At 34.4% G+C, this 26,478-nt stretch overlaps 1 protein-coding gene across 1 annotated transcript; it reads left to right on the top strand.

Annotated features, from left to right (window-relative positions):
- Nucleotides 1–2,803: 2,803 nt before the first annotated feature.
- On the top strand, nucleotides 2,804–24,395 carry epas1a (endothelial PAS domain protein 1a). The gene is made up of 15 exons (XM_083557273.1): nucleotides 2,804–3,111; nucleotides 9,246–9,436; nucleotides 13,674–13,819; nucleotides 13,935–14,019; nucleotides 14,719–14,837; nucleotides 14,991–15,193; nucleotides 16,673–16,779; nucleotides 19,324–19,471; nucleotides 19,599–19,792; nucleotides 21,073–21,236; nucleotides 21,376–21,471; nucleotides 22,419–22,787; nucleotides 22,876–22,993; nucleotides 23,095–23,262; nucleotides 23,719–24,395. The coding sequence occupies exons 1-15, from the start codon at nucleotides 3,086–3,088 to the stop codon at nucleotides 23,868–23,870; spliced, it is 2,286 nt and encodes a 761-aa protein (XP_083413399.1). The 5' UTR covers nucleotides 2,804–3,085; the 3' UTR covers nucleotides 23,871–24,395.
- The last annotated feature ends 2,083 nt before the right edge of the window (nucleotides 24,396–26,478 follow it).

Genomic DNA, 26,478 nt, shown 5'->3' with positions numbered 1-26,478 from the left:
CACAAATAGAGCGAAACTGAAATGGAGTCACTGAATAGGTCCTGCAGATCTAATCTGTTCACAATAGTGTGTTAGTGGTTTTTGATTGCTGCTACTTGTTCTAACATGTCATTTTTGTCTCCAGGATAAAAACCAAATCTTCACACAGTCATGGAATTCATTAGAAATGTCCAAAAAGTATTTAAGTATATAAGTTTTATTGTTCATACTACATTGTCTCTTCAATCTCTGTAGTGTAATCTAATTGCAATTGGAAAACAGTTAATCAAAAGAAATGTTCCCAGAGGCCGATTACTCTATTTGTTATAAAGACAGCTAGAGCTGGTATAAAACCTTACTTTAATTCACACTATATTAGCTAGAATTATGCATGTATTCATAGAAATCCCCAAAATCTTCCAAGAATGGGTAGTGCAGAGTTGGTACTCAATAAACTTCTCAATAATTATACAAACAACTGTTTAAAATATTTTATGTGTGCATCACATATTAAGTTTTTACTTTATGTTAATCAGTTTCAATATCCAGAACACATCACATTTGTGCAGCATTTCAACTCTTAGGCTCAGTTTGTGCATTAGAATAAGTGAAATATGTGGTCTGTCAAAAGATTAAGAGAATAAATTACAGTAGGTTTACATAAAAAAATAAAAATACTAAAATAAATTCAAAGAGGCTTCTGATTACTAGATTGAACCATGTGGAGTGAGCATTAGCATTTCACATCATTTTAACATACAAATGACATAAAATCTCTCAAGGATGTATATGTACTATAAGATTACATTAACGTGATTAAATAACGTGTGCCTGTTTGATCTGGGTGACATGGCCCGATCCTTTATTTTGGTAAGTTAGATTTTATTCGAGGCTTTGGAAATATAATCAAATCAAAGTCAGATGAACAAGATCAAATTGTGGTAAGAATTCACTCACTACATACACACGTACACATTAATTCATTCAATTTAATAAGATTACTTTATTTCTATTTTTATCTCACACACTACATTGGATCAAAAATGCCATGATAATGGAAAAATATGAGAAGTGCTCACAAAACGTATTTGTTCCCCTGAGAAACTTTGCATTTGCTTGCAATTTTTTTCATTCTCACACAATGATATTTGTGTTCTATTACGTTTATCTTGTGTTTCCTTGAAAAACTTTTGTATACTCTTGGTCAAGTTCATGCAAACAGTACTTACAGTTTACAGTAATTAAATATTCTACTCATGTAAAAGTACTGTTATTTTAATAAAACCTTCCTCAAGTACAAGTAAAGTTACCGGTCTAAAAATCTACTCAAGTAAAAGTAAAAATTAGTTTATTTAAAAGTTACTTTTTTTACCAGGGAATTTTAATGTAGTTCAAAAAAGTCCAAGGGAATACAAATCTTAAACTGGTTGTTTTTAATTGAAGGAACACCTTCACAAATTAAAGTTCAATAACAAAAATGTTTTATTAAAATCTAATAAAACACTGCAGTCCATGACTTGAGTATAATGTGGGTTATGCATTTTGCTGAAAAAAATGTTATAATGTAATTTATTATAATAAGAGAAATCACAAATGCAGAATTTAGACAGTGAGCACACGCATAGAACATCTCCAACATTTTCCGCAGCAACGAATCAAAATGCTTTGATTGGACACTGCATTCTCAACATAAGTATGTGAACGGTTATGCTCAAATCTAATGCAACATCAGCAGATTTACTTTAATATATAACATTTTATTTATTTCATATGACACTTAATTCGCCTCAAGTCCCCGTTAATTTCCAACCCTGGTGGTAAACAAAATTAGCAGTGTCACACACTGATGCAGTACAATTATGTAAACTAAAGATACATGTATTATTTACTTACCTTAACATGCTTGCGCAGGTTTGATGTTGAGTTTTTATAGCTAAGCTTACACTGCATAATAAAGCTGATGTCTTTCTTGCATTTGTAGTCAAAGTGGTAGCTTTTATACGGCCAGGGGTTTGATTTTATAAGGATTCGAGAACATTTCGATTTTAGCTTGGTCTGCATCGCTGGTGTCTGTCTTGTCCACGTTTGTTCTCCAACTCATCAATTAATAAGTGCAGTGGCTAAAAACAGTAAAAAGCGAAAAGCTGAATTTTAGATTTTAAAAACTACATTAAAAAGTAGAAGTACAAACAAAAAAAATACTTAATTACAGTTATGCGAATAAAAAATTTATTTGTTACTTTCCAACTATGGCTCCCAGAGCACTCAAATGATGCCGTTCAAACAAAAGTACATATAAGTATTTTCGTGAGAACAGAAACATATTATAAAAGAATGTAAAATAATGTAAGTGGTGCCCAAAAAAAAATAAAAGGAAGTAAAAAAATTAGAGATTGTAAAAAAAAGTTAGCAAAAAAAATTACAAGCAAAGGCAAAGTTTCTTAAAAGAACGTAAAACTTTTTGTGAGCGATGACAAAAGCAAAAAAAAAAATTTTCTGATCTCAAATTTTGCATCGCTATGCCCACTTAGGTGCGCCGTAGAAAGCAGTCTAACTCATTTCGTGAACATATGTTATTGTCGCATGTGCACTTTTTGTCATTCCCCCTAAATAGATTTGTGGGTTTTATAAGAAAAGGTTTTGTTAACTTATATTTTCCTATGTTGCACCTTGGTTCTTAGCAAACGTTGTTTGTTTCACTGTTGAAATTAAATTAAAATCAAAGCCTACTTGAAGACTTAACGTAAACTTAAACTGCTTTATTTTTGGACTGTATGGCCTTCCATAGCAGACTTTAAACTTGCCCTCACCAAGACGCGTGGCCGGGAGAGCTGTTACGACCTTAAAGCGCTCGCGCCTCCCCGCCTGCTGTACCTACGGAGCTTCAGTGCAATCCTCGGCAGTGTTCTGAGACTGCACTTTACGACTCCGACCACTCATCTGGATATTAACCTGAACCCAGAGCATGGACTTTTTCCTTTCCGGACAATAAATAAGCACAAAACAGGAACTGGATATTCTTAATTCTAACGCGTAAAACTTTATTTTTTCTTCTCCAAGAGTTTTATAAACTGCATGATTTGGTTGTTTCGGACGGGAATGAACCATGGCGTCTGAAAAAGAAAAGAAGAGGTAAGACATGAAGGGAATTAGTTTGTTTCTGTGTTTTTGTCTTTGTTTATTTTCTTATCCATTTGTCTTCAGAATGCGTTAATTCAGATACATGGATAGTATTTGTATCATTCTGTTGAGTTTGACATTCTTGGGCTTGTTAACTGCGCAGTTTCTTTTTCCTGGTGGAGCAGATTCACATCCACCTGTGTTGAGCACTTTATTATTATTATTATTATTATTATTATTATTATTATTATTATTATTATTATTATTATGCAGCCTATCCATTGGTTGAGTACCAATCTGAAGTCAGTAAGTGCGCCTGATTAGTTCTTCATTAGGTTCTCTGAAGACTTTCTGCTTGGGTTCTTGCTGGGAAACACTCTACATGCAGCAACATAGGAACCTTTATGGTTCTAGATTTGTATTTTTCTTTGTTGTTTTTTTTTTTTTATGTGCTTAATGACTTTGTAAGCTCTGCTTTTATAGGTCAAGAAGAAAAAGCACACAAGTTAGTCAATGTTATCTGGTAAAATCCTGAAGATCACTCAGATTATAAACCTGCTTTAACCCACTGATGTGGTGTCTCTGAATGTTTTTGTTGTTGTTGATGTTGTTTCTAACCGTTTTCTGTTTTAGACACAAAACATGCCCCCCCCCCCCCCCCTTCATTTTATGGGCATTTTGGCTGTAGAAATCTAATAAGGGGTTATTAAAGGTGTTAAGAATATGGTAAGGTTCATATGGACATTTGAGTATGTGTGATTCATTCTTTTAGTGGTACGTTTAATAAAAAAAAGTTTTTTTATATAGTAATCATGAATTCAATCCCTGCCACATTCTTGTAATACTTGTAATATGTATTTCTAATACAGGATCTCTTGATATGATCTGGTTTAGCATTTCAAAATTATAAAAATGGAAATAGTCTTGTGGAAATATACAGATATTGAATGGTGTTTTAAAGGGTAATTTAAATTAATTTATTTTCGGGTGAAATCCTCACGAGAAAATAAAAATAGGTTCCTTTCAGGTAATATCACTCTTTACTGCCTCGCTGAATTTTCCTTATGCTGTCTGTCTGTGCTAAAAAAAATGGCGTTTTGCATTTAAGCGACACTGAGTGCCTTTCTATAACCACCTGCACCGCACATGTCTATCATATCTACCATGTGGGAATTGTATCAGAATATTAATCAGTATAGCAGTTGGTGTAAACTGATGCTGAAGCATGAATGTTCAGGGGACGTTTACAGAAGGTTTGATTTGTTCTTAGTGGCTGCATTCAGGTGACTATGTTTGTTAGTGTGAACTTATTGTTCAGGGGAAAATAAGATTAGCACATTTCAAAACTTGTGGAAAAGCACAGCATGGTTAACGATCAGTGCAGCTCCAATCCTGTCTAGCCTTTTCTTCACTTCATATCTCTCTCTCTCCTTTTAATTACACGTTAACCTTTAAATATATGTTAACTCATGTCTTTGAAAGGCTTTTTTGAAGATAATTCATGCATTTGTGTTCATAATCACCTCTAATGACCTTCCCAGAGATTTTCTGTTCTTTTATTCAGTTGGACAAAAGCATTGTCTCTAGCAGTCACTTTTTCATACAATAGCACCCTTTGAGCTTCTCGATATATAGGACGTGTCGTGTAATAAAATAAATCCCGATTCTTTGTGAGAGGCCTTTTTTGCAGAATTTAGTGTAATCTTGTTAAGTCAGAACGCCACTGAAAGAAGGGTGAGGGTCAGCAGTCAAATAATCATGTGACTACCTTTTCTACTTTCCAATCAAGAGTTAATCATGATATTGAGGATAGATAGAAGTTTTAACTCATTTAACACCAATTGTTGCAAACATTTAATTCGATTTGAGGACCAATTATCTTTTTTTCTGTGTAGTAAAATGGATCATATTCATCTGTTTGTTTGTTTGTGGTCTATAAATAAGTGGCTTCAATAAATGAATAAAAAAAAGTTAGTATATATAAAGAGAGTATATTTTCATTTCAACAAGGCACACATTTACTCATGAGTAAATTGTATACACTTGAATAGCGGGATTAAACTGTTGTGCGGTACAAAAGAATGTTGACAAGCCCAATTATTCCCTCTCCAGCTCTTCCTGTCTCTCCCAAATGTCATTAACGATTTATCTAGATCTCATAAGGATCTCCCTAAACAATTCTCTAAAGCGTTTTTTTTTCCCATTTGTTGCTTGATTGACATTTTTAATCAATGGCAATCTATAACTAAAAGCCAAACATAATGGCTAGTAAGTAGCTGTCAGATAACAACATTTATAGCTCATTTTGTTGTAAAAATTCAGTGAAAGAAATGAGCTGTCAGCCTAGGGCATGTGCGAATAACACAGATGTGTTAAAATTGCTGACAGTAAAATGTGCAGCACACCTTGACCTCCTTTTTTTTTTTTTCTCCTTCGTTATCGAATGCTCCAGAAGCATGTGCATTCCCTTAGTGCATGTATGCAGAGGCCCCTTTGGCCTGCTAAAGCTGAAGGCTTGTGCAGTGCAGGCTTGAAGTGGAGGTCAGCAGCTGGAGTGTGTGGGAAAAGGACTCACTACACTAGGCCACTTCATTCTGAAGAACAGAGCCAAGAGAAATGAAGCCAAGGCTACTGCAAAGAAAGTGTGTGTTTAACAGAGAGAGAGTAAGAGAGAGAGGGTAAGAAAAAGAGAACTTGCAGCCAAAGCAACACAGACCCTCAGATACAGCCTATTATGAGCTGTCTGGAGTTTATGGAAATATGCAATGTAATAGATTATGTAAGAGCTCTAATCTATGTCTATTATGCAATGACAAGGCTGGGGTTTTTACATATACTACATATTTGCTATGATTTTATAATAATTGATAAAGAAATCATTAGTTCATCAGTATAGTTGCTATGACGTTTTACAAATTGTTACTCCAGCGTGTTATTTATAGCCACAATTCTGCCGTGTCTCATGTTTTCCTAGGCCCTCACAGTATAGCTGCCCCTGCATACAGTTTTAAATGTAGTACAAAACAGCCCTGGGTTAAGACCTGGTTTATACTTGACGCGTGACCACATCTATGCGTGCGAGTGCAGCAGCAACATGATCAGCATTGTTCACATACTCACCTGTGGGTCTTATGTACTGTACGTCTGTAGGGCAACATCCACTAGATGGCACGTCAGAGCCAAATCATCAATCGCTGTCAGGTTTCTGAGTAAACCTATAAAATATATAGTGATTTGTCTTTGTTTCGAAGAATGGAGCTGACTAGTTATTTTCTTAATAAAACCTTACATTGTTATCTTGATTGTGGTCATGAGTTGACTTTCAATGGTAAACTTTGCACTTATATTCAAAAACATTTGTCTATAGTAGAAGATTAAGAGATAAATGAGTTGTATAGCCTTTAAAATGAAAACACAATCAGAAGGGCAGTAAGTGTAGTTTATAAATGTATGAAATCGTAGTCCAGTTGTTGTTTGGTCAGTTGGTTTAGGACATCATATCATATATCCTGCTATACTGCAGCCACTATTTACCAAGCAGGACAAAAGCAGGACATGCACAGTGGATTGTGTATGTATAAGTAATGCATATATAAACCTGGCCTAATTCTACAGTTCTTTCCTGGTATAACCAGATATGTATGTAGTAATGCTAGCAGTAGATAAGTTATGATCTATGTACACTGTCTAATAACACTCTTCAAACTGTTATATGTATTAAATCAATCTAAAAATTCACCATTTGAGCTGCAGAAAACTTTAGATAGAAGCTATAAACTGTTGCTTTACCTCAGGCTATAAAAGTCCAGTAACAGATTAAATGATTGCTGACAGGGAGAACAATCATCTGTTACGTTGTCAATTAAAAAAACATAATTAATCATCACTGGCTTTTGCTCTTCTTGCGCTTTCCCCTGGATTGCAGTTTGTAATGATGACTCTTTTGTTTTTTTCTGCATTTGAGCTGCTAAAATGACTGAAAATGTGTCATTCACACTGACTTGCAGACTGGTTGATTGATCAGCAGTATGTTTTGTTTGACACTTCTTTTTTTCTTTTTCTTTTTTTTGTTGTTTGTCTCTTTTTGTTTCTTTTTTGTTTTTTTGTATTTGACTATGCACATTTTTGTGTACTTTTAGGTTTTTTCCCCTGGGGCTTTGTCTACTTCCTGAAAATTACTCATATAGTAGACTGTTAGTTGAATATAACTAAAATAATGTAGTATTTGAGCTTTTATTGTGTGATTAAGATGTTTGTTTGTTTGTTTGTGTTTTTAATATATATAAAAGTTTCCCTGGTTTTCCTCACATTATTGTTGGATTACTTTACTTAAAAATACTGATTAGTATTAATCTGATGGCATGTCCAACACTACCGTGTCAAATGACTGATGATAGAGCTGAGGATTTCCTACTCCTCCTTGAAATTTCATCTCAATCTGCAATTTAGAATTACTGGATAAAATAATTGCTTTAGAGGTTTAAAAACTCTTTCCCTAAAACCATTCTAGCCTATCTTTTTGTCTTAGAAGCAAAATATGTTAAATATGAAAAGTTTTCTTAATCAGTTTTCCGGTAAAAGATTAGATACTTGGCACTATTATGTAAGTCTACCATTATGTAAGTCTAACCTTTGGAAAGCATGATAATGTTGCAGAGGTTGTCCAGTATTTAGGGCTCAGAAAGTGCTACACACAAGTTAGATACAAGTTTATAATACAGTACACTGTTGCACATACAAATAACATATTTATGAATAAATATGCAGGTTGCACATTATAATAAACCTTCTATAAAATAATGATTAAGCAAGGACAAGTTGTTTGACAAGCCTTAATAAATGGATTAGCTTGTTTAACACACTGTCTGTTCATAATGTAGGACCAGGGAAACTAAAGACGCTCACACACTATGCAAATAATCAATGATTTTCAATTCCCCCAGTAAGGCTCAACCACCACACAGCAATTAATGCAATTTGCTGATTTTTCTGTATCTGTCATTATTTAATATAAGGCAATAGAAAGTCCAGAATTCGTAGTGCTTTCTGTTCTAAAAGCTAAAAAGAAGAAGCAAAGGGAAAATATTTTGGTTTGTGTTTATGGGTGCCATGGGTTGCTGTGGTGTGCCACACATAGGGCACATGGAGTTCAACTTCTTTCTGCCACACGCTTTCATACTTTCATAACCCAAGCGGTAAAGCCTCAGACCACAAAGCCCTTATATCCGAAAATGATAATGCCTTCCATTACAGCATCTAATTGATTATTATACATTCCTAAATGCAATGTTGGTTTTGAGGATTTTAACCAATATTAAAGGTTTTGATTTTGCTATCTTCTGTACATACAGTCTGCACAATGTTATGTATTTTCTTTCTTATTTTATATTAAAAAAAACCTTTTTTTTTTATAAATTTTTTTTGCCAAACTATTCCTAAGACTTGAAAGATGCTTTTTGTTAGCATTATTGATATGTTAGTGGATGCTGTCCTTTGGGCGATCCCGTTAGCAGGTCTGGCAATTTTTAATTTTTAATTTGATTTGGCAAAGATTTTATGCCGGATGCCCTTCCTGATACAACCCTGCCATATTATTCAAGGTTGGGGCCAGCATTGAAAGTGCACAGGCTTGCGCAACCCCCAGCGCCTAGTTTGGTTTCCTGCCTGGGAAAAGAACGCAGGCTGTGTCGTTGTCTAGACGCCAGAATATTGAAGAATAAAATAATTGTGTTGAATTACTAATCAATTAATGAACTTATGGTTATGGTCAAGGTTATGAAGGAACATCATTAGCCATAAGTGAGCCATATTTGGCCATGCTGTAGTAATACTAGCTCACCCACACATTACCCTCCAACTTCATATTGTTGTCTGGCTCTTCACGTTGTGATAATGACTTCATTGTTTCCCTTTGGAGGGCATGTCCGCACACTCATTTACAGTGGATAAACAGGAAGTAGTAGCAGCCTGCTCAGGTAAACTGAATAAAGAACACCAGACATTCTGGCTCTACACTACGGTGCAATCAAGGCCACTGGAATAATCATCCTGTTTTAAATATAGTGATGATATTTGGCACACACCCTCACATCCTTCTGCAGTTGATTGAGTTGTGTTGACCTTTGACCTGTGTCCTATGTCTACAGACATCATTCAGAACGGCGGAAAGAGAAATCGCGTGATGCAGCGCGCAGCAGGAGGAGTAAGGAGACCGAGGTTTTCTACGAGCTGGCACATCAGCTGCCTCTGCCTCATAGCATCCGTTCACACCTGGACAAAGCGTCCATCATGAGACTGACCATCAGCTTCCTCCGTACACGCAAAATGCTTACATCAGGTTTGGTTTTTACACACACCCACAGCCTCCATCATCGATGTCCTCTGTAACACACATTTACATTTATTCCTTTGGTTAATGGTTTTATCCAAAGCATTGACCAGAGCAGGTGAGGGCTCTTCTGGGTTCACACCCTTTTTGCAGATGATGTCTGTACATGTATATATGATTTGTGCTTTTTGATTATCAGGCTGTTCTATTCTATTCTATTCTATTCTATTCTATTCTATAATTACTAACACTAAAAATGTTTTTCTATTTCTCTGTTTGTATTTCATCACGGTTAAATTCATTATTATTATTATTATTATTGTTATTATTATTATTATTAACCTTTGCTTGCTTCATGGTCTGTAGTGGTGTTGTATTTTATTTCTGTATTTCCAAACCTTTAAATTAGGTTATTGATTGTCTTGGTGCTGCTTGTACTTCTATTGAGATCATATTACACTTTAATTTTAGTCAGGTTCAATATTGTGAGCTAGTTCATTTAGATTCATGGTATAATTCCAGTGCAAAATGTGGAAGGTATTGATGCGAAATACCTATGCAACATAAAATCATGATCTACAATTATTTAAGATTGAACTATAAATATTTACAGTCTTTTTTCTATTTTTTTTTTTTTAGCATTATTTTATAAATTGTTAAAACCAGAGGGTTTTTTTTCTGTTTGACCAGAGTTTTTATTAAAATTCTTGTTAAACATGGTTTTAAACTATACTGGATGACTGACTGAATTATGAATTCTGTGACCCACAAACATCTTTTTGTTGTTTATTTGGGTTGGTTGCCCTACTGTGATGTTTTCTCAGGCCTCTAATGTTGCTGTTTGCAGTTGCTGCATGTTTTTGTTTTTAGTAAATTGCAGGTCAGTGTGGTTCAGCGGGAATGATTCAGTCAGGAATTAAATCAAATTAGCCCGACAGGAACATTTTATTTTTTAAGCCCTGCATCATGCATCTGTGCTTTTAGTAGGATGTTTCAAATCATCATTAGGTTTTTCAACTGTGTATGTGTGTTTTTCTTTTGTTTGTGTGTGTGTGGGTGTGTGTGTGGGTGTGTGACAGGATTCTGTCAAATGTTCCCACAGTCATTGGGTTCCCACATAAAATAGCATTTTTATTTTTATGTGCTTACTATGGTATAGTTGAAGTTAAATTGACATGTAGGCATAGCATTAATTAGCAAGAACAGGCATTATGTCTATGGAAGATCCCCACAAAGATAGGAATAGCTGCTTACATTTGAGGAAATCAGGATAAATACATTTATTAAAGAATAGTCAAACTGATTTCTTAAGGTTAGTAAGATTTATACTAAGGCTAGTGTTGGGTGTACATAAAGCATTGATTACTTACAATAAAGATTATCTCAAATATAGAAAGTGTGTGTGTCTGTGTAAGCACGCTCTAGCCATTGCAGAGCACCCAAAGAGACGTTCTGTACTCTTTGACACAATAAGATTATGATCTCAGGAACATAGAGAAAGAACGTGAGTGGTTTCTAAAGTTCATCACTGATTACCAACTCACACGGGTGTGTGTGTGTGTGTGTGTGTGTGTGTGTGTGTGTGTGTGTGTGTGTGTGTGTGTGTGTGTGTGTGTGTGTGTGTGTGTGTGTGTGTGTGTTAGCCAGAATGTTTTTGTGATATACAAGTGTTTGCAGTGGCAGGGAAATCAATAGAAGTAGAGGGAGAAGCAAGTGGTAAAAATTTGCTAATGGGTGGAGACGAAGGACAAATTGTTTGTAGTGAGATTAGGTGATATAGTGTTCTTTAAATGGTAAATAAGTTTTTTTTTTTTACTTTTTATAAAGTGAAAACCAAAACCTTTAACTTAGTCATTTACAATAATAATTTTATAGTTGGTATACCGTAACAGCTTTTCAAGTCTCATTAATTTTCTTTTTTTTTTTTTTTAGTACTATAGTTTGTCTCATATATGCTGATCTGATGGTCTACAATGTGGTTGTTCTTGTAATGTTGACTGGGAAAATTAATTTGACTCTTTTACCACATGCTTTTAAAATTTGATTAAATGAAGGCTAATTTTAAAGGTGAAGTTTGATTTTGAATTCCCTCTGCTGCCTGCAATACAACTTCTATTCTGGATCTGGAGGAGTAAAATGGAGGGGGACAGAAACCATTTAAACAGTAGCTTTGAACAACAAAGAAACTAGCATAAAACAAAGAAGGTATCCAATTTATGGTATTTCCACAAACCATGTGTTTATTGAGATATGACACTTCTGACACTACAGAAAAAACTGTACCTTTTAACCTTTTAAATCCCTAGATTATTATTCACTTAGTCTGAGGCAGCTATTGTCAATATAGCCTTGACAACATGACTTTTCATTTACACATTGTCCTTCAGTGTTCAGAAACAGATTAGTTGGGGAATAATGTGTTCAGGTACTAACACTACTGCCAAAAAGAAATCTAGTCCTAATTTTATCAGTCATCTAGATGCAATCAAGCGTGCATTGGCACAACTCAAGCAAATATTCTTTACTCGCTGCCAGTGGTCCGTGGTGCTCTGACAGAAAGACATTTACATGATATTTTGTTAGATGTGCAAAAACCACAAGGCAGGAGAGGCCAAGATTAGATTAGATTAGATTAGATTCAACTTTATTGTTATTGTGCATGGTACATGTACAGAGCCAATAAAATATGAGTTATGCACTGGATAAAAAACTACTACTAGCTTTTACAATCAATCTTTGCAACTAAGAAGTAGCTCAATAAGGGCAGTCCATACTGACAAATTCATGTACATGCACCTTTAAACGTCTATTAATATTTAAATTTGGCATGAGGTACCAATATGTATTATAAACATATTCCCAGACAAATACATTGGGGACATTGGCACTGATGAAGTGAATAGTAAATTGTCGCTTTTCAAACCAAGACCAACACAAAGGTAATAGTTTTATAGATATTGGGATAAAATTTAAGTTATGCTTTTAAACAATTAACTAATTTTAATTAAAATACTACAGAATGCACTTTGTATTAATTATAAAAAGGTAAAAGGAAAATTATTGTTTAAAAAAAGCATATTTACTCCCTGTGAAATTATTGCATTTCCTGTAAAATTTATATTGTCAAATTAAGTGTCTTTTTGAATCCAATTTAAATTGTAGGTTGTAGAATTGTAAGCTTTCACAGTTAAAGCTCTGCGTTACTGAGCAGAAGGTTGGGGGTTTAAGGCTGTCACTGCTGGGCCCTTAAGCAAGGCCCTTAAGCAAGGCCCTTAACCGTCTCTGCTCCAGGGAACCTTATCATGGCTGACCCTGCACTTTGACCCCAATTTCCTAACAAGCTGGGATGTGTAGAAAAATATTTTACTATGCTCAATGTGTGAAACAGATGTAACACATTTATTTATGAATTGTATTGAATATATTTATAGTATTTTATTATATTATAGTTTGTGGGTTTGGGGTTAGTATATAAAAAATGGCTAATTGTATAAATAGGTTATTTGTATGTAATTCATGTCCACCGTTTAGCATTAATTAATATTTTTCAACTACTCTTGCACAAGTTATAGCACCTCTTTAAAGTACAATATTTTGTGCAAGTTGCACATTGAAACCTATAGAAAAGCTATATAGTTATTTGGGCACAAGGAATGCACTGTAAGTGGATAAAACAGGCTTATTTTAAGAGAAAACAGGCATGGACAGACATGCTTAGGCTGTTTCTTGTGCTGTGGTAGTGATTGAGAGAAAGCTTTAAAAGAATGTCAGGAATGTCAAAGTTTGCTACAGAGGTAATCTAGTTGGACCACAAGAAGTAGTATTTATAGTGTGCCGGTGTTTTTAAATACTGTAGGGCATAAATACTAAAAGTATAAGAAAGAGCAAGGCGTTTGACCACCTGCTTAAAAAGAAGAAAATCTCTGAATGCAGCTGAAAGTATGATGTCCCGTCTGGGTCAGAAAGACCACATTCAGACCTTCAGGTCAACTCCCAGCCTTTGAGGGAAGGAAAGTCTTATCAGGGGGAAGCAGATCTCCACCTCCCAGCATGAAGCTTTGCTTTAATTATTGCGTCAAGTTCTTGAGATTGTTCAGTGGCATTGTGTGTGTTGAAGCTCCTCCCTTTTCTGTTACATCTGAGATTTGCTTTGGTTCTCATGGTAAATTAGTTATAAAATAATATTAAAATAATGGAAATTTTACTTTAGATGTTTTAATAGTTCATAATGTGTGTTCCATGACAGGGTGCTTGAGCAGGCAGTTAAAGGAGGACACGCAGATGGACATTCTGTATTTGAAGTCTCTGCAAGGCTTTGTTGCTGTTGTGACATCTGAAGGTGACATGATCTTCCTCTCAGAGAACATCAGTAAATTTATGGGTCTCGCACAGGTAAATCGTCTTCTTCCTCATTCTGTCTCTCATTCCAGTATTTATATGAAAAGTTAGCTAGGATTACAGTACTGTTGTGTTCATTCTCAAATTTTCTATTTTGTTATTTTTATAGGTGGAATTAATGGGACATAGCATTTTCGATTTTACGCACCCGTGTGATCATGAGGAGATCCGAGAGAACCTCAGTGTCAAAACAGGTGCATACATCTTGAGTTGTTAATTAATTTTTGTATTGAAATGTAAATATCAGTTTTAAAAGACAAAAAAAAAGCATGAAAATGATTCTTCCTTATCTCAGTGCATAAGAGCAATGACTATGCCTTTGTCTTATTACCATTTTATTGATTTCTTACATTCCTCAAGTGGTTCTTTCTAAGTAAATTCTCACATTAGATCACTACTTTATTTACGTTTCAATAAAGTAAGCATACATAGCTGGTAGATACATAAATATCATAATGCACAAAACAATTGGTTCAGCACAGTTCATGACAGCTCCTCTCACACATTTTTAGAAGTTTCAGATAACTGTAAGCTTGGATGCAGTTAATTGGATAGAAAGATGCAATAAATAATTTCTGTCCTATAGACACTTTTTATTTGAATATATTATTATATAGTTTATTTCATATTCATTTCTATATTATATTATTTATATTTTATTTTATATATTTTATTTAGATTTAAATTGGTTTTAGATCTGGTGAATGTGAAGGCCAGAGCTTTTTTGTTGTTGTTGTTGAGTATTATAACATTTATAACATTTATTTTTTTATATGTAATTGTGTTAATTGTGACCAAACTCTCCAGCAAGTTCCTAATAAATGTTCAAATATTTGTTAAATAGATTCTGATTATGAAATAATAGTAATAGATGGTTTAAATATGGCTGTTAGGACCAGTGTATGGCAGGAGACATAAAGAACTGAGCACAGAGAGAGATTTCTTCATGAGAATGAAGTGCACAGTCACCAACAGAGGACGCACAGTCAACCTTAAATCAGCCAGCTGGAAGGTATGTGAAAGCATACTGCATACAGACATATAAATATATACATAAACCATTCCATTCCATAGCAGAAACCATGTTACGGATAACTATAATCCATCTGTAAATCCTAGTCTTTTTTTTTAGTGTCCTGTCTGATGTAGCATGTGTCTCCTTTAGGTGCTGCACTGCACAGGGCATTTAAAGGTGTACCCAAGCCGACCACCTCATGTTTTGTGCGGGTTTGCTGAGCCCCCCCTGACTTGCCTGGTAGTGTTGTGTGAGCCCATCCCTCATCCTTCCAGTGTGGACACACCAATAGATGGCAAGACCTTCATGAGTCGACACAGCATGGACTTGAAGTTCACCTACTGTGATGAGAGGCATGTAGCACTTTCAAACTTTTCTTGCACATTTCAACTGCCTATCTTTTTGGTTTTCAGTCTCTTGAGGTTACAAAGAGTGGTGAGGAAAAATAAAAAAAAACATCTGGTGAGCATCAGTTCTTCAGGCATTGTTGATTAGAGAGGTTAGAGGATAATAGCCAGGCTGGTTCGAGCTGACAATAAGGAAAGAAAATGCAAGTTGATTGACAACTTTTTAAAAATGTGGTGAGCAGAAATGGATCTCGTAAAACCTTAAGGCTGGAAACCAATGTGATTTTCTTTTCAGAGATATCCATATAGTTCTGTGATACAGATTATACAATTTGGGAATGGTTTAAAAGTGTATTTATAGTAAATTAGCCTAAATAATAGGAAAAATTCATTCCTTTATTAAATAACCCAAAAAGCACTATTCACAGTCTGTCCACACATATATATATCACCTAGGTGTATGTTGTTGTATATTTATACAAATCCTTATGGTGAATTTGTGTGATTTTATTGGGATATAGAGTTGCCTGTTTTGCCATTATTAGTTTGTGTAAGAAAGGATAATAATAATTAGGATTGTGTTTGTTTAGAGTAGGCCAGTCTCTGGTTTGTGCATGCTAGTGGCTGCAACCATCTTACATAACCAGCATGCAGAGCAAACTTCACATATATCTTGTCTATTAATCTATCAAGTCTATCAAGACATGAAAAAAAAACTTAAACTGGCAATGTAGTGTTTGTCTTACTGCTATTTGTTGCAATAATATCTGACACTTAAATGGAAAAAGACATAAAGGGCAGATATGTTTAAATCCAGAAGTTTATATTTAAAAACCAATTCAGCAGAACTTTTAGGACAAAGATAAACGCTACTAAGAGGCAAAACAATCAGAAGGGTAAGTAGAGAAAGCAAAAACATAAGGATATTGATTAAAGAGATAAAGAGATTGTGTGTTGATTAACTTTTCAATTCATAGCTGCCTTAAATCATTCTCTGGGAGAATAAGGGAGAGAGATTTATTTTCTCAGAAAACAAAAAGCCTAGATTGTCAACAGTGGGCACTAAAGTGGGAAAAGCGTTTACTTTGGCTTCTCTTGTCTCATTTAGTAAACTGATTGCTTGTCCTGTCTTTAGCCAGCGTGTTGCAGGATGTGATGGAAATTGATTGATTTATTTATTTTGTGGAGTTTGTAGAACACTAATGAACATTGTTGTGCCAATGCTGTAACAACATTCACAATACTTACTTACTTACATTAGATAGATAGATAGATAGATAGATAGATAGATAGATAGATAGATAGATAGATAGATAGATAGATAGATAGATAGATAGATAGATAGATAGATAGATAGATAGATAGATAGATAGATAGAAAAGAAATATCTATCTATCTATCTATCTCTTTTTTTATTTTAGGTATAACAAGTATGGAGTTTATAAAGACTGATTGATTATTATTATTTTTTTAACACTGTTACAGCGTGAGAAAACTGGTTGGGTACACTCCAGATGACTTAGTGGGACGCTCTGTCTATGACTTCTATCATGCACTTGACGTGGATAATATGACTAAGAGTCATCAGAATTGTAAGTACATAATTCACCCATTAGCTACTATAAGCATTTGAAGTAGGTAGTATATTATTGGTTATTATTTAATCTTTGCACATGTATCACCTGTCATAAAAAAATAATTATTAAGAAGCTGTTCCCTTTCCAAGAATGCACCAAGATCCTGACAAAAATTACCCTTTATTGGCAGCGATCCATGTTTCTTATCTGTTAGAATGGGTTAAAGTGCTGTCTTGAAGTCAGGCTTCCCTGGACATGAGGCACTTCCCATGCACCCACTGACTGAGGGAAGCAGATGTCCAGCTTGCGCCTAGGAATTGTTGAGTTATTTATAAGCTCAATGGTTATTGCATTGCACTGTTTATTTGCTTAGCAGATGCCACAGTGCAAATGTTCCACTCTGACCCAATAACATTAAATGTTTTCATGATTGGTTTTATGGATTCACCCTTTAAAGTAGTCTTGGATAAACAAAACAACAAAAAAACGTGCTGTTAAAAAAAACTTGTCACTGTTCTTTTTAGCCAGCATTGCATCATGTGATTTGCAGATTAGTGTGCTAGAATGATTGTCCTGTGTCCCTTTTATGTTTTGTCCACTGTGGTATGTGCAACCTGACCCACACATTTATTCAGCTTGGATCTTTCCGCACTATTTATCACATTGCACTTTCTGTATGCCATGATTATTTTATAAATCACAAATTCTTGGATGGCTGTTGCTGGCCTCGTGTAGCATTAAGTGACTATTTTTATTAATGACCTAACCTTCATGGTGTATATATTGTAACTTAGTGTACAGTTTGTTCAAGTTTATTTAATTCTCAATTCTCTCATGCTTAGTGTAAAAATGTACAAAAAATAACCCAATTGCATATTAAGTGTATTAAACTCTCAACTTAATTTAATTTGAGGCATGTCATTATTAATGTCCTTCTGCTCCACCAAAATATAGTCACAAGCTTCTCCTGTGTACGAGAAAGCTAAAAAAAAACCCAACAGAGTTGTTTGTTGTCTTTCTGAGGTCTAAAGCAATGTCGGTGCTAATAAAATGTACCCATTACAAGGGTCAAAAGTCAGAGTAAATCTATCGAAGGTGGAGAAAAATGAGATAGGGATCTATTTTAATTATCGGTTGGATGGTCCTGTTGTGCCTTATTAATACCTATAAATAAAGTGTCCTGTGATAAATATAAGTGTCTTATGACATGAGCAACACCTCAGTCTTGAGTCTAAATGGCAGGTCAGCCACATAGATTATCTATTTAGTCAGTGATGATTTAAAGTGAACTGATATTTAATTGGTTTAGTTGGTAGGATGTTAACGATCCTAGTGATTATCATTAATGATTATTAACAAGTATCTTGATGTACAAATTCTGTTTAGCATAGTTAAATGAAATCTATGAAAATTCACATGCTATATAAAAGCCATTGACTTTGTTCATCCTATTTGAAGACTTCTGTGTATAAACACACAGCCACCAAAATTCCTCTTAAAGCTGTTCTCGTTTTCATATATGAATTCATGGGCACGATTTCAGTAGACTTTGATCGTACAGACTGTACTTGCATATCTTGTAACTGTTCAAGACACATCGGCTCAACGGATTATCTTATTGATTAAGGACACTAAGCTGACATATGTTTTTTTTTTTTAGAGCTCCACCCAAAACAGAGTGGTTTTCATTGCTCATCTGTACTGGTACGGAAACTAAACAAAGTTTCACTCACACTGTGGCAGACCAGTGTACACAAGAACTGATTAAATACCAGGACTCTCTAGCTAGCTTTAAATGAAGATCTGTACATTTATTAAAAGTATTATACAAGTAAGATTGAATCATTATAAGACATACAGTTCAAAACTTTCATGCAACTAATTATCTAAAATAAACATGAATAAGTAAATGCTACAGCTACAGCAAATGACCTCTAGATCAAGTAATCGATTTGGATGCTGTCTTTACCAGATAATCCGTAATTGTATAATCTTGCGAAAGTTATATATGTAGTCCTCATACCCGATATTGCCCAAAGTATTCACTGACCCATCCAAATAATTGAATTCAGGTGTTCCAATCACTTTCATGGTTACAGGTGTATAAAATCAAGCACATGTGCATGTAGAGCGCTGCTACAAACATTTGTAAAAGAATGGGTCGCTCTCAGGAGCTCAATGAATTCCAGCGTGTGCCACCTGTGCAATAAATCCAGTCGTAAAATTTCCTTGCTACTAAATATTTCACAGTAAACTGTTAGTTGTATTATAACAAGCGATTGGGAACGAAAGCAACTTACTCACGAAGTGTTGGTTCACGTAAAATCACAGAGCGGGTTAGCGGTTGCCTTCCCAGAAGAGTTGAAGCTGTTATAGCTACAAAGGGCCAACATCATATTAAACCCTCTGGATTAAGAATCGGATGGTACTCAAGTTCGTTTGCATGTGAAGGCAGATGAACAAATATTTTTGTCAATATAGTGTATATTGTGACGAAGTATAATGAATGCCTGTTCAAAATGGTTCATATACAATATTATTGATTTCTTTTCTATGCAGTGTGTACTAAAGGCCAGGTGGTGAGTGGTCACTATCGGATGTTGTCTAAGCATGGTGGTTACGTATGGATGGAGACACATGGCACGGTCCTCTATAACAACCGCAACTCTCAGCCACAGTGCATCGTGTGCATTAACTACGTCTTAAGGTAAGATGCTTCATTAAGTAAGATCATATGCATATTTACTATAACTTGTGCTGCAGTATATATAATGAGTTACAATTACATGCAATTTGATCTCATGATCTCCAAAGTTATTACTACTCTGTTCCAGTGACATCGAAGAGAAGTCCACTGTACTCTCCATGGACCAGATGGAGTCATTTTTCAAACCAATAAACAGGCTGGTCACAAATGAACTTTTCTGCCAGGGCTCAGAAACATCGAACATACTCTTTACCAAACTCAAGGAGGAACCTGAAGAGATCGTTGCCACACCAGAAGAAGCGATCATTGCCCTGGACTTTGGTCAGAATTCCAACCACCGCTACATCTATCGCCACAACAACTTCTGTCTTTACTCTCTGTCCTTTGACAGCATGCCCACCCCCATCCTGCATGCATGAACTTCTTTCATTCATCTCAGTATTTAATAATTTTCTACCTCAAAACCACAAAATGCACATAGGCAGTGCCTCATAGTCAGGAGCTTCGCAATTGGCAGCCTTTGTAATGTTGCATGTGTAGCTTGGCTTTGCAGCAGGGTACGCATTATACAAAAATAATTTGATACCTCTGCTCTGAAGGAAATTATGCTTTATTCAGCATAGCATGGGCACATTAAATATTGATTACAAACAGGAAAATGTTTTTTTTTTTTTTTTTTTTAATAAAATTTAAAATGAATGTTCCCTGGTGTGAACAATTGTTTCATAATGTTGGGGTGCTTGTGGTGTGTGTGTGTGGCATCCTCTGTTGTTTCTGGTTTTTTAATGGGTATGCAATTTTATCTATTGTCATAAATCATTGCATGCGATGGAAAACAAACTAATTTCTCTTTCATCTATTTTAGATGAAACCTTGGGAGCATGGGTGGTCTTATTTTCCCCTTGCTATTCTCACACTAATCATTCATTCATGTTGGGCGAGAACCCTAACATCCTCAAACTAATATTGTGACTGTCTATACTTGACCACATGCAAGCACATGATGATGTTGGTCCTATAGGAATATCTCAGCATTTTTTAATCTAGACTATGTGTACCACATCTGTAGCTTATGTGTGATTACCACAGGCAAGAATTTTGACACCTTCATGTCTGTTGTGAAAACAGAAACGTGTTTAATTTCAAATGTGTTAAGAATGTCCATGAAAATGTATATAATTTAAGAATATATAATGCAAATACAATGGCACATTTTCACAGTGCGGTTTCTTAGGAGTCAAATTGCACAGATTAATAACCATACAGCGTGTCTAAAGAATTATTGATTGTTTTCTGCGAATATGTTATTACTCATTCATAGTAAGTGTTCATTTATGTTATTTGGACCCCAACAGCTGCCGTTGAACTTCCACTATTAGCAAATTCTTTTCTTTCTTTCCTCCCCAAATCTAAATAGTTTTTTTTCAAATCAAAATTCTTGTCTATAGTATGTGCACCTAGGCTACACATAAAACAGATTAGAATGCAAGATGCTGGACTACTCTTTTAGCATTGTTAAAAATTCTCTTTGTATCTATTGATGTATGTATACCTTGGATTTTGGCTACAACAATATTTTAAAATGCATTTTGCGTTTACAGGAAGTCCCGAGTTTGAAGCTTCTGCTTCTTTCTACAAATCTCCTAGCCAGGCTTCGGTCAATACAATGTGGGAAATTGAGTCTCCACATCGTAGTTCTGACAACAGCCTAGTCAATGCTTCATCCAGCTCAGTTACAAGCCTGAGTAACAGCTGCAGCTCCACTGTATGTTGCCTCTGTGTTTTTTATATCCACCTTATAAATGATGCTGATTTTTGTTTGTCCTTTTGAGTCATGTGCTTACCTTTGTGATATATTTCTGTATAATTTACCTTTATATTTGTTGTTTGCTTGTGGTGTACAGCCTGATAGAACTGGAGGAGTTTACTACGGCAGTGAAGATAATGAGCTGAAGGTTGAGCTGACAGAACGACTTTTTGCACAGGACAGTAACAATGAAGTAAGTCCGTTACCCATTAAGGCACAATTTTATAGTCTTTCTGAGGTGCCAACATCTACTGTTTAACTGTAGCATTTCTATTGGCAGACTCCTGGACACTTTAAGACTATACCTCTCTGTTTTTTTTCCAGCAAAAGCAGTGGTCAAAAAATTTGCTTGGCCAAAAATTTGCTAAGGGTGAAATGACTAGATAGTATATTTGTTTCATCATGTAAGAAAAATGCAGACCTTTTAGCAAGTGGAAATATATTGAATTTAGTCCATTTGTCTTGTATTTACTTTTATTAAACTATACATTTAGCTAATTAGTCTTACTAGCTTATCAGTCATATTCTATAGTACATAGATTTAGTCTGTTGGATTATTTTAAGCATTTATTTTTGGAAATAATATTATTATCTGCCAATCTTATAAGTTATATATTGTTAATATTGTTTTACTTGGTTTAAAATAAGTTTAAAATGTGAAAGAAATATCTAAAAATAGGTTTATTGTAATTCTAATAATAGGGAATAAAAGACAAATTTGAATATATTTTTTTCATATTTTCATGTGGAAGGATTTTTTTGTAGAGTTTAAAGCTTCAGCTTTTTAGACCTTATCAAGGTGATCTTTGACATTAGCTTTGTGAGTTAATAGAAACCATGTGTGCAAGACTGTGGTCTCTTTGTACGGTAAATAAAATGTAGCTGCTGATAATTTTGTAGCAGTCACACTGGATTTCTGCCTCTTATTTGCTTTCTAACTGTTTCTTGGCATATATTTTGAAAAAGAAATAAACTTATATAATGGTTGTCACTATAATAACCTAGGTAATTTTAAATGTCTATTAGTATGACTCGGTTTGTGTCCGTTCTGTAAATATATTTTAATTTGTGTCCTGTCAACTTTTGAATTTTAAAATTAATGAAGAAAGATTTTAACACTCTGTTGCATGTAATTTTCAGCAGTGGGACTTCAATAATCTGGACCTGGAGACTTTGGCTCCCTACATCCCCATGGATGGTGAAGACTTCCAGCTCAATCCCATTGCTCAGGAAGAGTCCTTATCTGAGTCCAGCTCAAACCTCTGTGCCCAGCCACAATTTAAGTTCAGCAACGTGACTAGTCTTTTCCAGCCTCTCACGTCTGAACATAAAAACTGCCCCAGCCCTTACCCTGAGATACCACTAATCCCTTCTTACCAGGCTCCTTCAAATACCCTGCACTCATCTGGATCAGCCATGCACCTCCATCAGATTACTATGGCTAACAGTTTCAAACGCAAGAGACAGGATGAATTTAATTCTTCTTGCTCATTTCCAAATATTCCTCAGGTAAGCTTTAGGAAATTTCCCATCCATATTTAAAAAAGATAAGTATTAAAACAACTGTCCAAATTAATATTTTTGTGTGTGTTTAAAGTGTATCAAGCAGGATGGAATAAGTCGCAGTGAGTCAGTAGACAACATGTGGAAGAGAATGAAGACTGCAAACACAAATGGGTGTGCCTTTTCTGCCCGGAAACCCCCTGATCCCAGAGGTGCATAGAAAACTGTTTCTAAATATGTATATTTTTGTTATGTCTGTCTCTCATTCTGAAACATTTGTTGTTTGATTTTCATTTTGCCTATTTTTCACCAGATCCTTTCTCAGGTGGACAAGTAGGCAAGCATTCTCAACCTATTCGCTGTCGGCCTCCTCCAGATCCCCGGATCTCTAGACAACTCAGACAGCCTTTTACTGAAGAGCGCTTCTGCTCTTCAGCATATAATCAGTATGGTGTGCCACCATACATAAAACAGGTCACAGGTCAGTGTTAATGCATTTCTCCATGCTTGTCTTTCATTTTAGACATTTACACAAATACAGAAGTGAAAATAGGATACAGTCCAAGCAGTGAAGGGCTTTTATGATTTAGGTTTATAGTCATGTGCATAAAGAATACGTTAGACATTTATATATAATAAAATGTTGGTGCTATATTTGTATACTACTACCCAGTCACAGTGCACAATGATAAATTAACTGTTATCGCCCAAAAAGTAGCAAACTATAAATATGTAAAAATGACACTAGACTGTGAGAATTGCAAACATGTACAGCAAAAAAGTGACAGAGTAGAATATTGCACATGCAGTACATACACACATACAAAGTGGCTTTGAGAGACTGATTTATTTAAGCTGCTTACTGACAGTTTCGTATTTTAACTTGCTGCCTTCCACTTAATATATCATAGCCTTTAATCCATGTTGTGTCTTTTAGGGGTTACAAATCGATTGCTAGGCCCAACCTTTGACCCGTACTGCCTGGCAGAGCTGACTCAGTATGACTTTGACGTGAACGTTCCGTTGCAAGGAAATCTTCATCTGCTGCAGGGCTATGATCTGCTCAAAGCTTTAGACCAGTCCACATAGACTGAAATACTTCAGATGCACTCAGTCTGGGTCTCTCAATTTATTCTGTGCCTATTACAAACACACACGCCTTTCCAATGCCGGCTGCCTCTACAATTTCAGAATACAATATCTATAACTAAGTCACAACTGTTTTAGATTTTAGACATATGCATATAAATTCTATTAAAATGTGCATTATATTGTTTATGTAAGAGTTGTTACTACCTAATTAGCTGTTAAAACCAGTTATTAATGTATAAATTCTTTTGTTTTGGTGGTGCAATTTATGCTCACATTCAGACATTATTATACCAAGATTAATTTGTTTAATGTGGTATAAATTTACATTGGTATTATTGGTGCAAGTTTGATTTTTTTTCTTTTCTTTTCATATATATGAAATATATTAGACTATGTTCTCAAGTTTTGATTGTAATATACAGTATAATATATTGTGGTGTAGTTTTGATGTCACAAAAAAAATGTAGTTATTTAGGAGTGACAAACGTTTTTGTTTAGGGTTTGAGGTAAAAAAAAAATAAATTATATATATATATATATATATATATATATATATATATATATATATATATATATATATATATATATATATATATATATATATATATATAAAATTAAGTAACAAAAGTGATTTTAAAAAATTCAATCTGCCAAAATACATAGAAACTAAAATCATGAGTATGTTTTTCAGCTTGGATTCATTTGTAAAATAGACTTTTCTTGCTCGTTTTTTAGTCGCTCTTTCATATTACCCAATATTCCCAAAGAACTGTGATGCTATATATTGTATATGTGAAGCACTTTACTTAGACTTTACTTCGCATAGACCAAATACAAGAGACCATTATATTACTTTTGCTAAAGGTGCTTTCAGTTTTTAGCATCACTTACAATCATATCCCACTTTAACCAGTACAAATCAACACTTCAAGGTTTTCTGTCTTATCCTCCTCACCAACACATGATCCTAGCAGCAATAGTTAAGTTATAGTTAAATGTTTTCATATAGATATGTGCAGTGTCTGTAGTCGGTGCTGATCAGTGCCTAGGTACCTTAACTTGTGTACTCTAGTAGTAACTGTAGCTTTTCCTTTTTTGCATTCATAATGCAGTTTAAAGTTTAAATGTGCGATTGTTTCATTGCAGCTCAAGCTAATGTGTAATGTATATAACCTCCATTTGATAATTTGGAGCCTTATATGTTTCATTGGTGGACATCGAAAAGGATTTCTGTCTAAAACTGTCAGTGTTTTTTGTTTATTTTTCTCTCCCAAAGGAAAGCTGATTATAAACATGCACAAAACAGTGGAACAGGGTAATAATAATAATAAATTGTTTTTAACTGTTTCACTGTAACTATGTAGCAGTTCGAAATGATTCAAGATTCATCATGATATAATATAACTGAACATGTATTTAACACATGGCCTTGTAAGCTATATTAACTCATGCACATTTTTAATGATGAGCCATAGTACCTGGTCAGTATTTATTTTTCTAATGATCGTCATATTTCTGAGAAAACCTTGCGTTAATGTTGATGTTCATGATTATTTTGTAAAGCTTTTTTTTTTTTTTTTTTTTAAATACTGTATCTCCCAGATATAAACACAGTAACAAACTATATGCAGTGTATGTGTGTATGTATGAGTGTGCGTGTGTGCGTGTGTGCGTGTGTGCGCGTGTGTGTGTGTGTGTAGATAGATTGATTGATTGATTGATTGATTGATTGATTGATTGATATATAAATGTGTATGTATATATATATATATATATATATATATATATATATATATATATATATATATATATATATATATATATAATCTATAATAGAAAGATATAATAGATATATTACATTACACATTGTCAGATACCTTTTCAGATTACAGTTACTTTCATGTATTAGTTCATAACTGCATTCATGCTGTCTATACATTTTGTGAATTATGTTAACCAAGTAGCTCTGAATTTGGGACAGACCAATTGTGAAGTTAAAACGCTTATCTTGCTATACAATGTTACATAACTGTTCTCTGAAGGGAGATCCACTGGTGTTTTTTCTGCTTTTGTTAAGTCAGGAAGCCTAAGATACTGAAATAAATGAATCTAACTTTGTCATATTATATATTATAAATTGCGTGCATATCAATATGTTACTTTCTTGTTTCTTTTACTCCATGTAAAGAAGCACTTCGCTGGGCTCTTTTTAGTAATAAAAGGAGTATTCATCAAAGCCTATGTTTCTATTTTTTTTTCTCTACAATACTAATGGGTATATGGGCATATATGATCATATTTATATTTTATAATAAATATGTAAATATTAGCGTTAAATCTTAAATCTGAAGTAATCTAAAACTGAAAATGTTTCAAAAGAGCTGTTGGTGTGCAGTAATGATGGTTACATAAGTAATTCTACCTAATACTGCTAATTTAACAGAGATTTATTACTTATTTTCTCCTGTGAATGTGATTATTACTTAAGAATTTAAGTTGGCAGCAATTTTATTTCTGGAAATATTAATACAACTAAATGAATCATGTTTTCCTCCATTACAGACTAAGTCGGAATCCACCCCTGATATCTAGAACAGGAACTTCG

This window comes from Silurus aristotelis, assembly GCF_946808225.1.
Source record: "Silurus aristotelis genome assembly, chromosome: 12".
NCBI lineage: Eukaryota > Metazoa > Chordata > Actinopteri > Siluriformes > Siluridae > Silurus > Silurus aristotelis.
The sequence above is the reverse complement of the archived record's forward strand: the minus strand, read 5'-3'. Positions and strand labels throughout refer to the sequence as shown.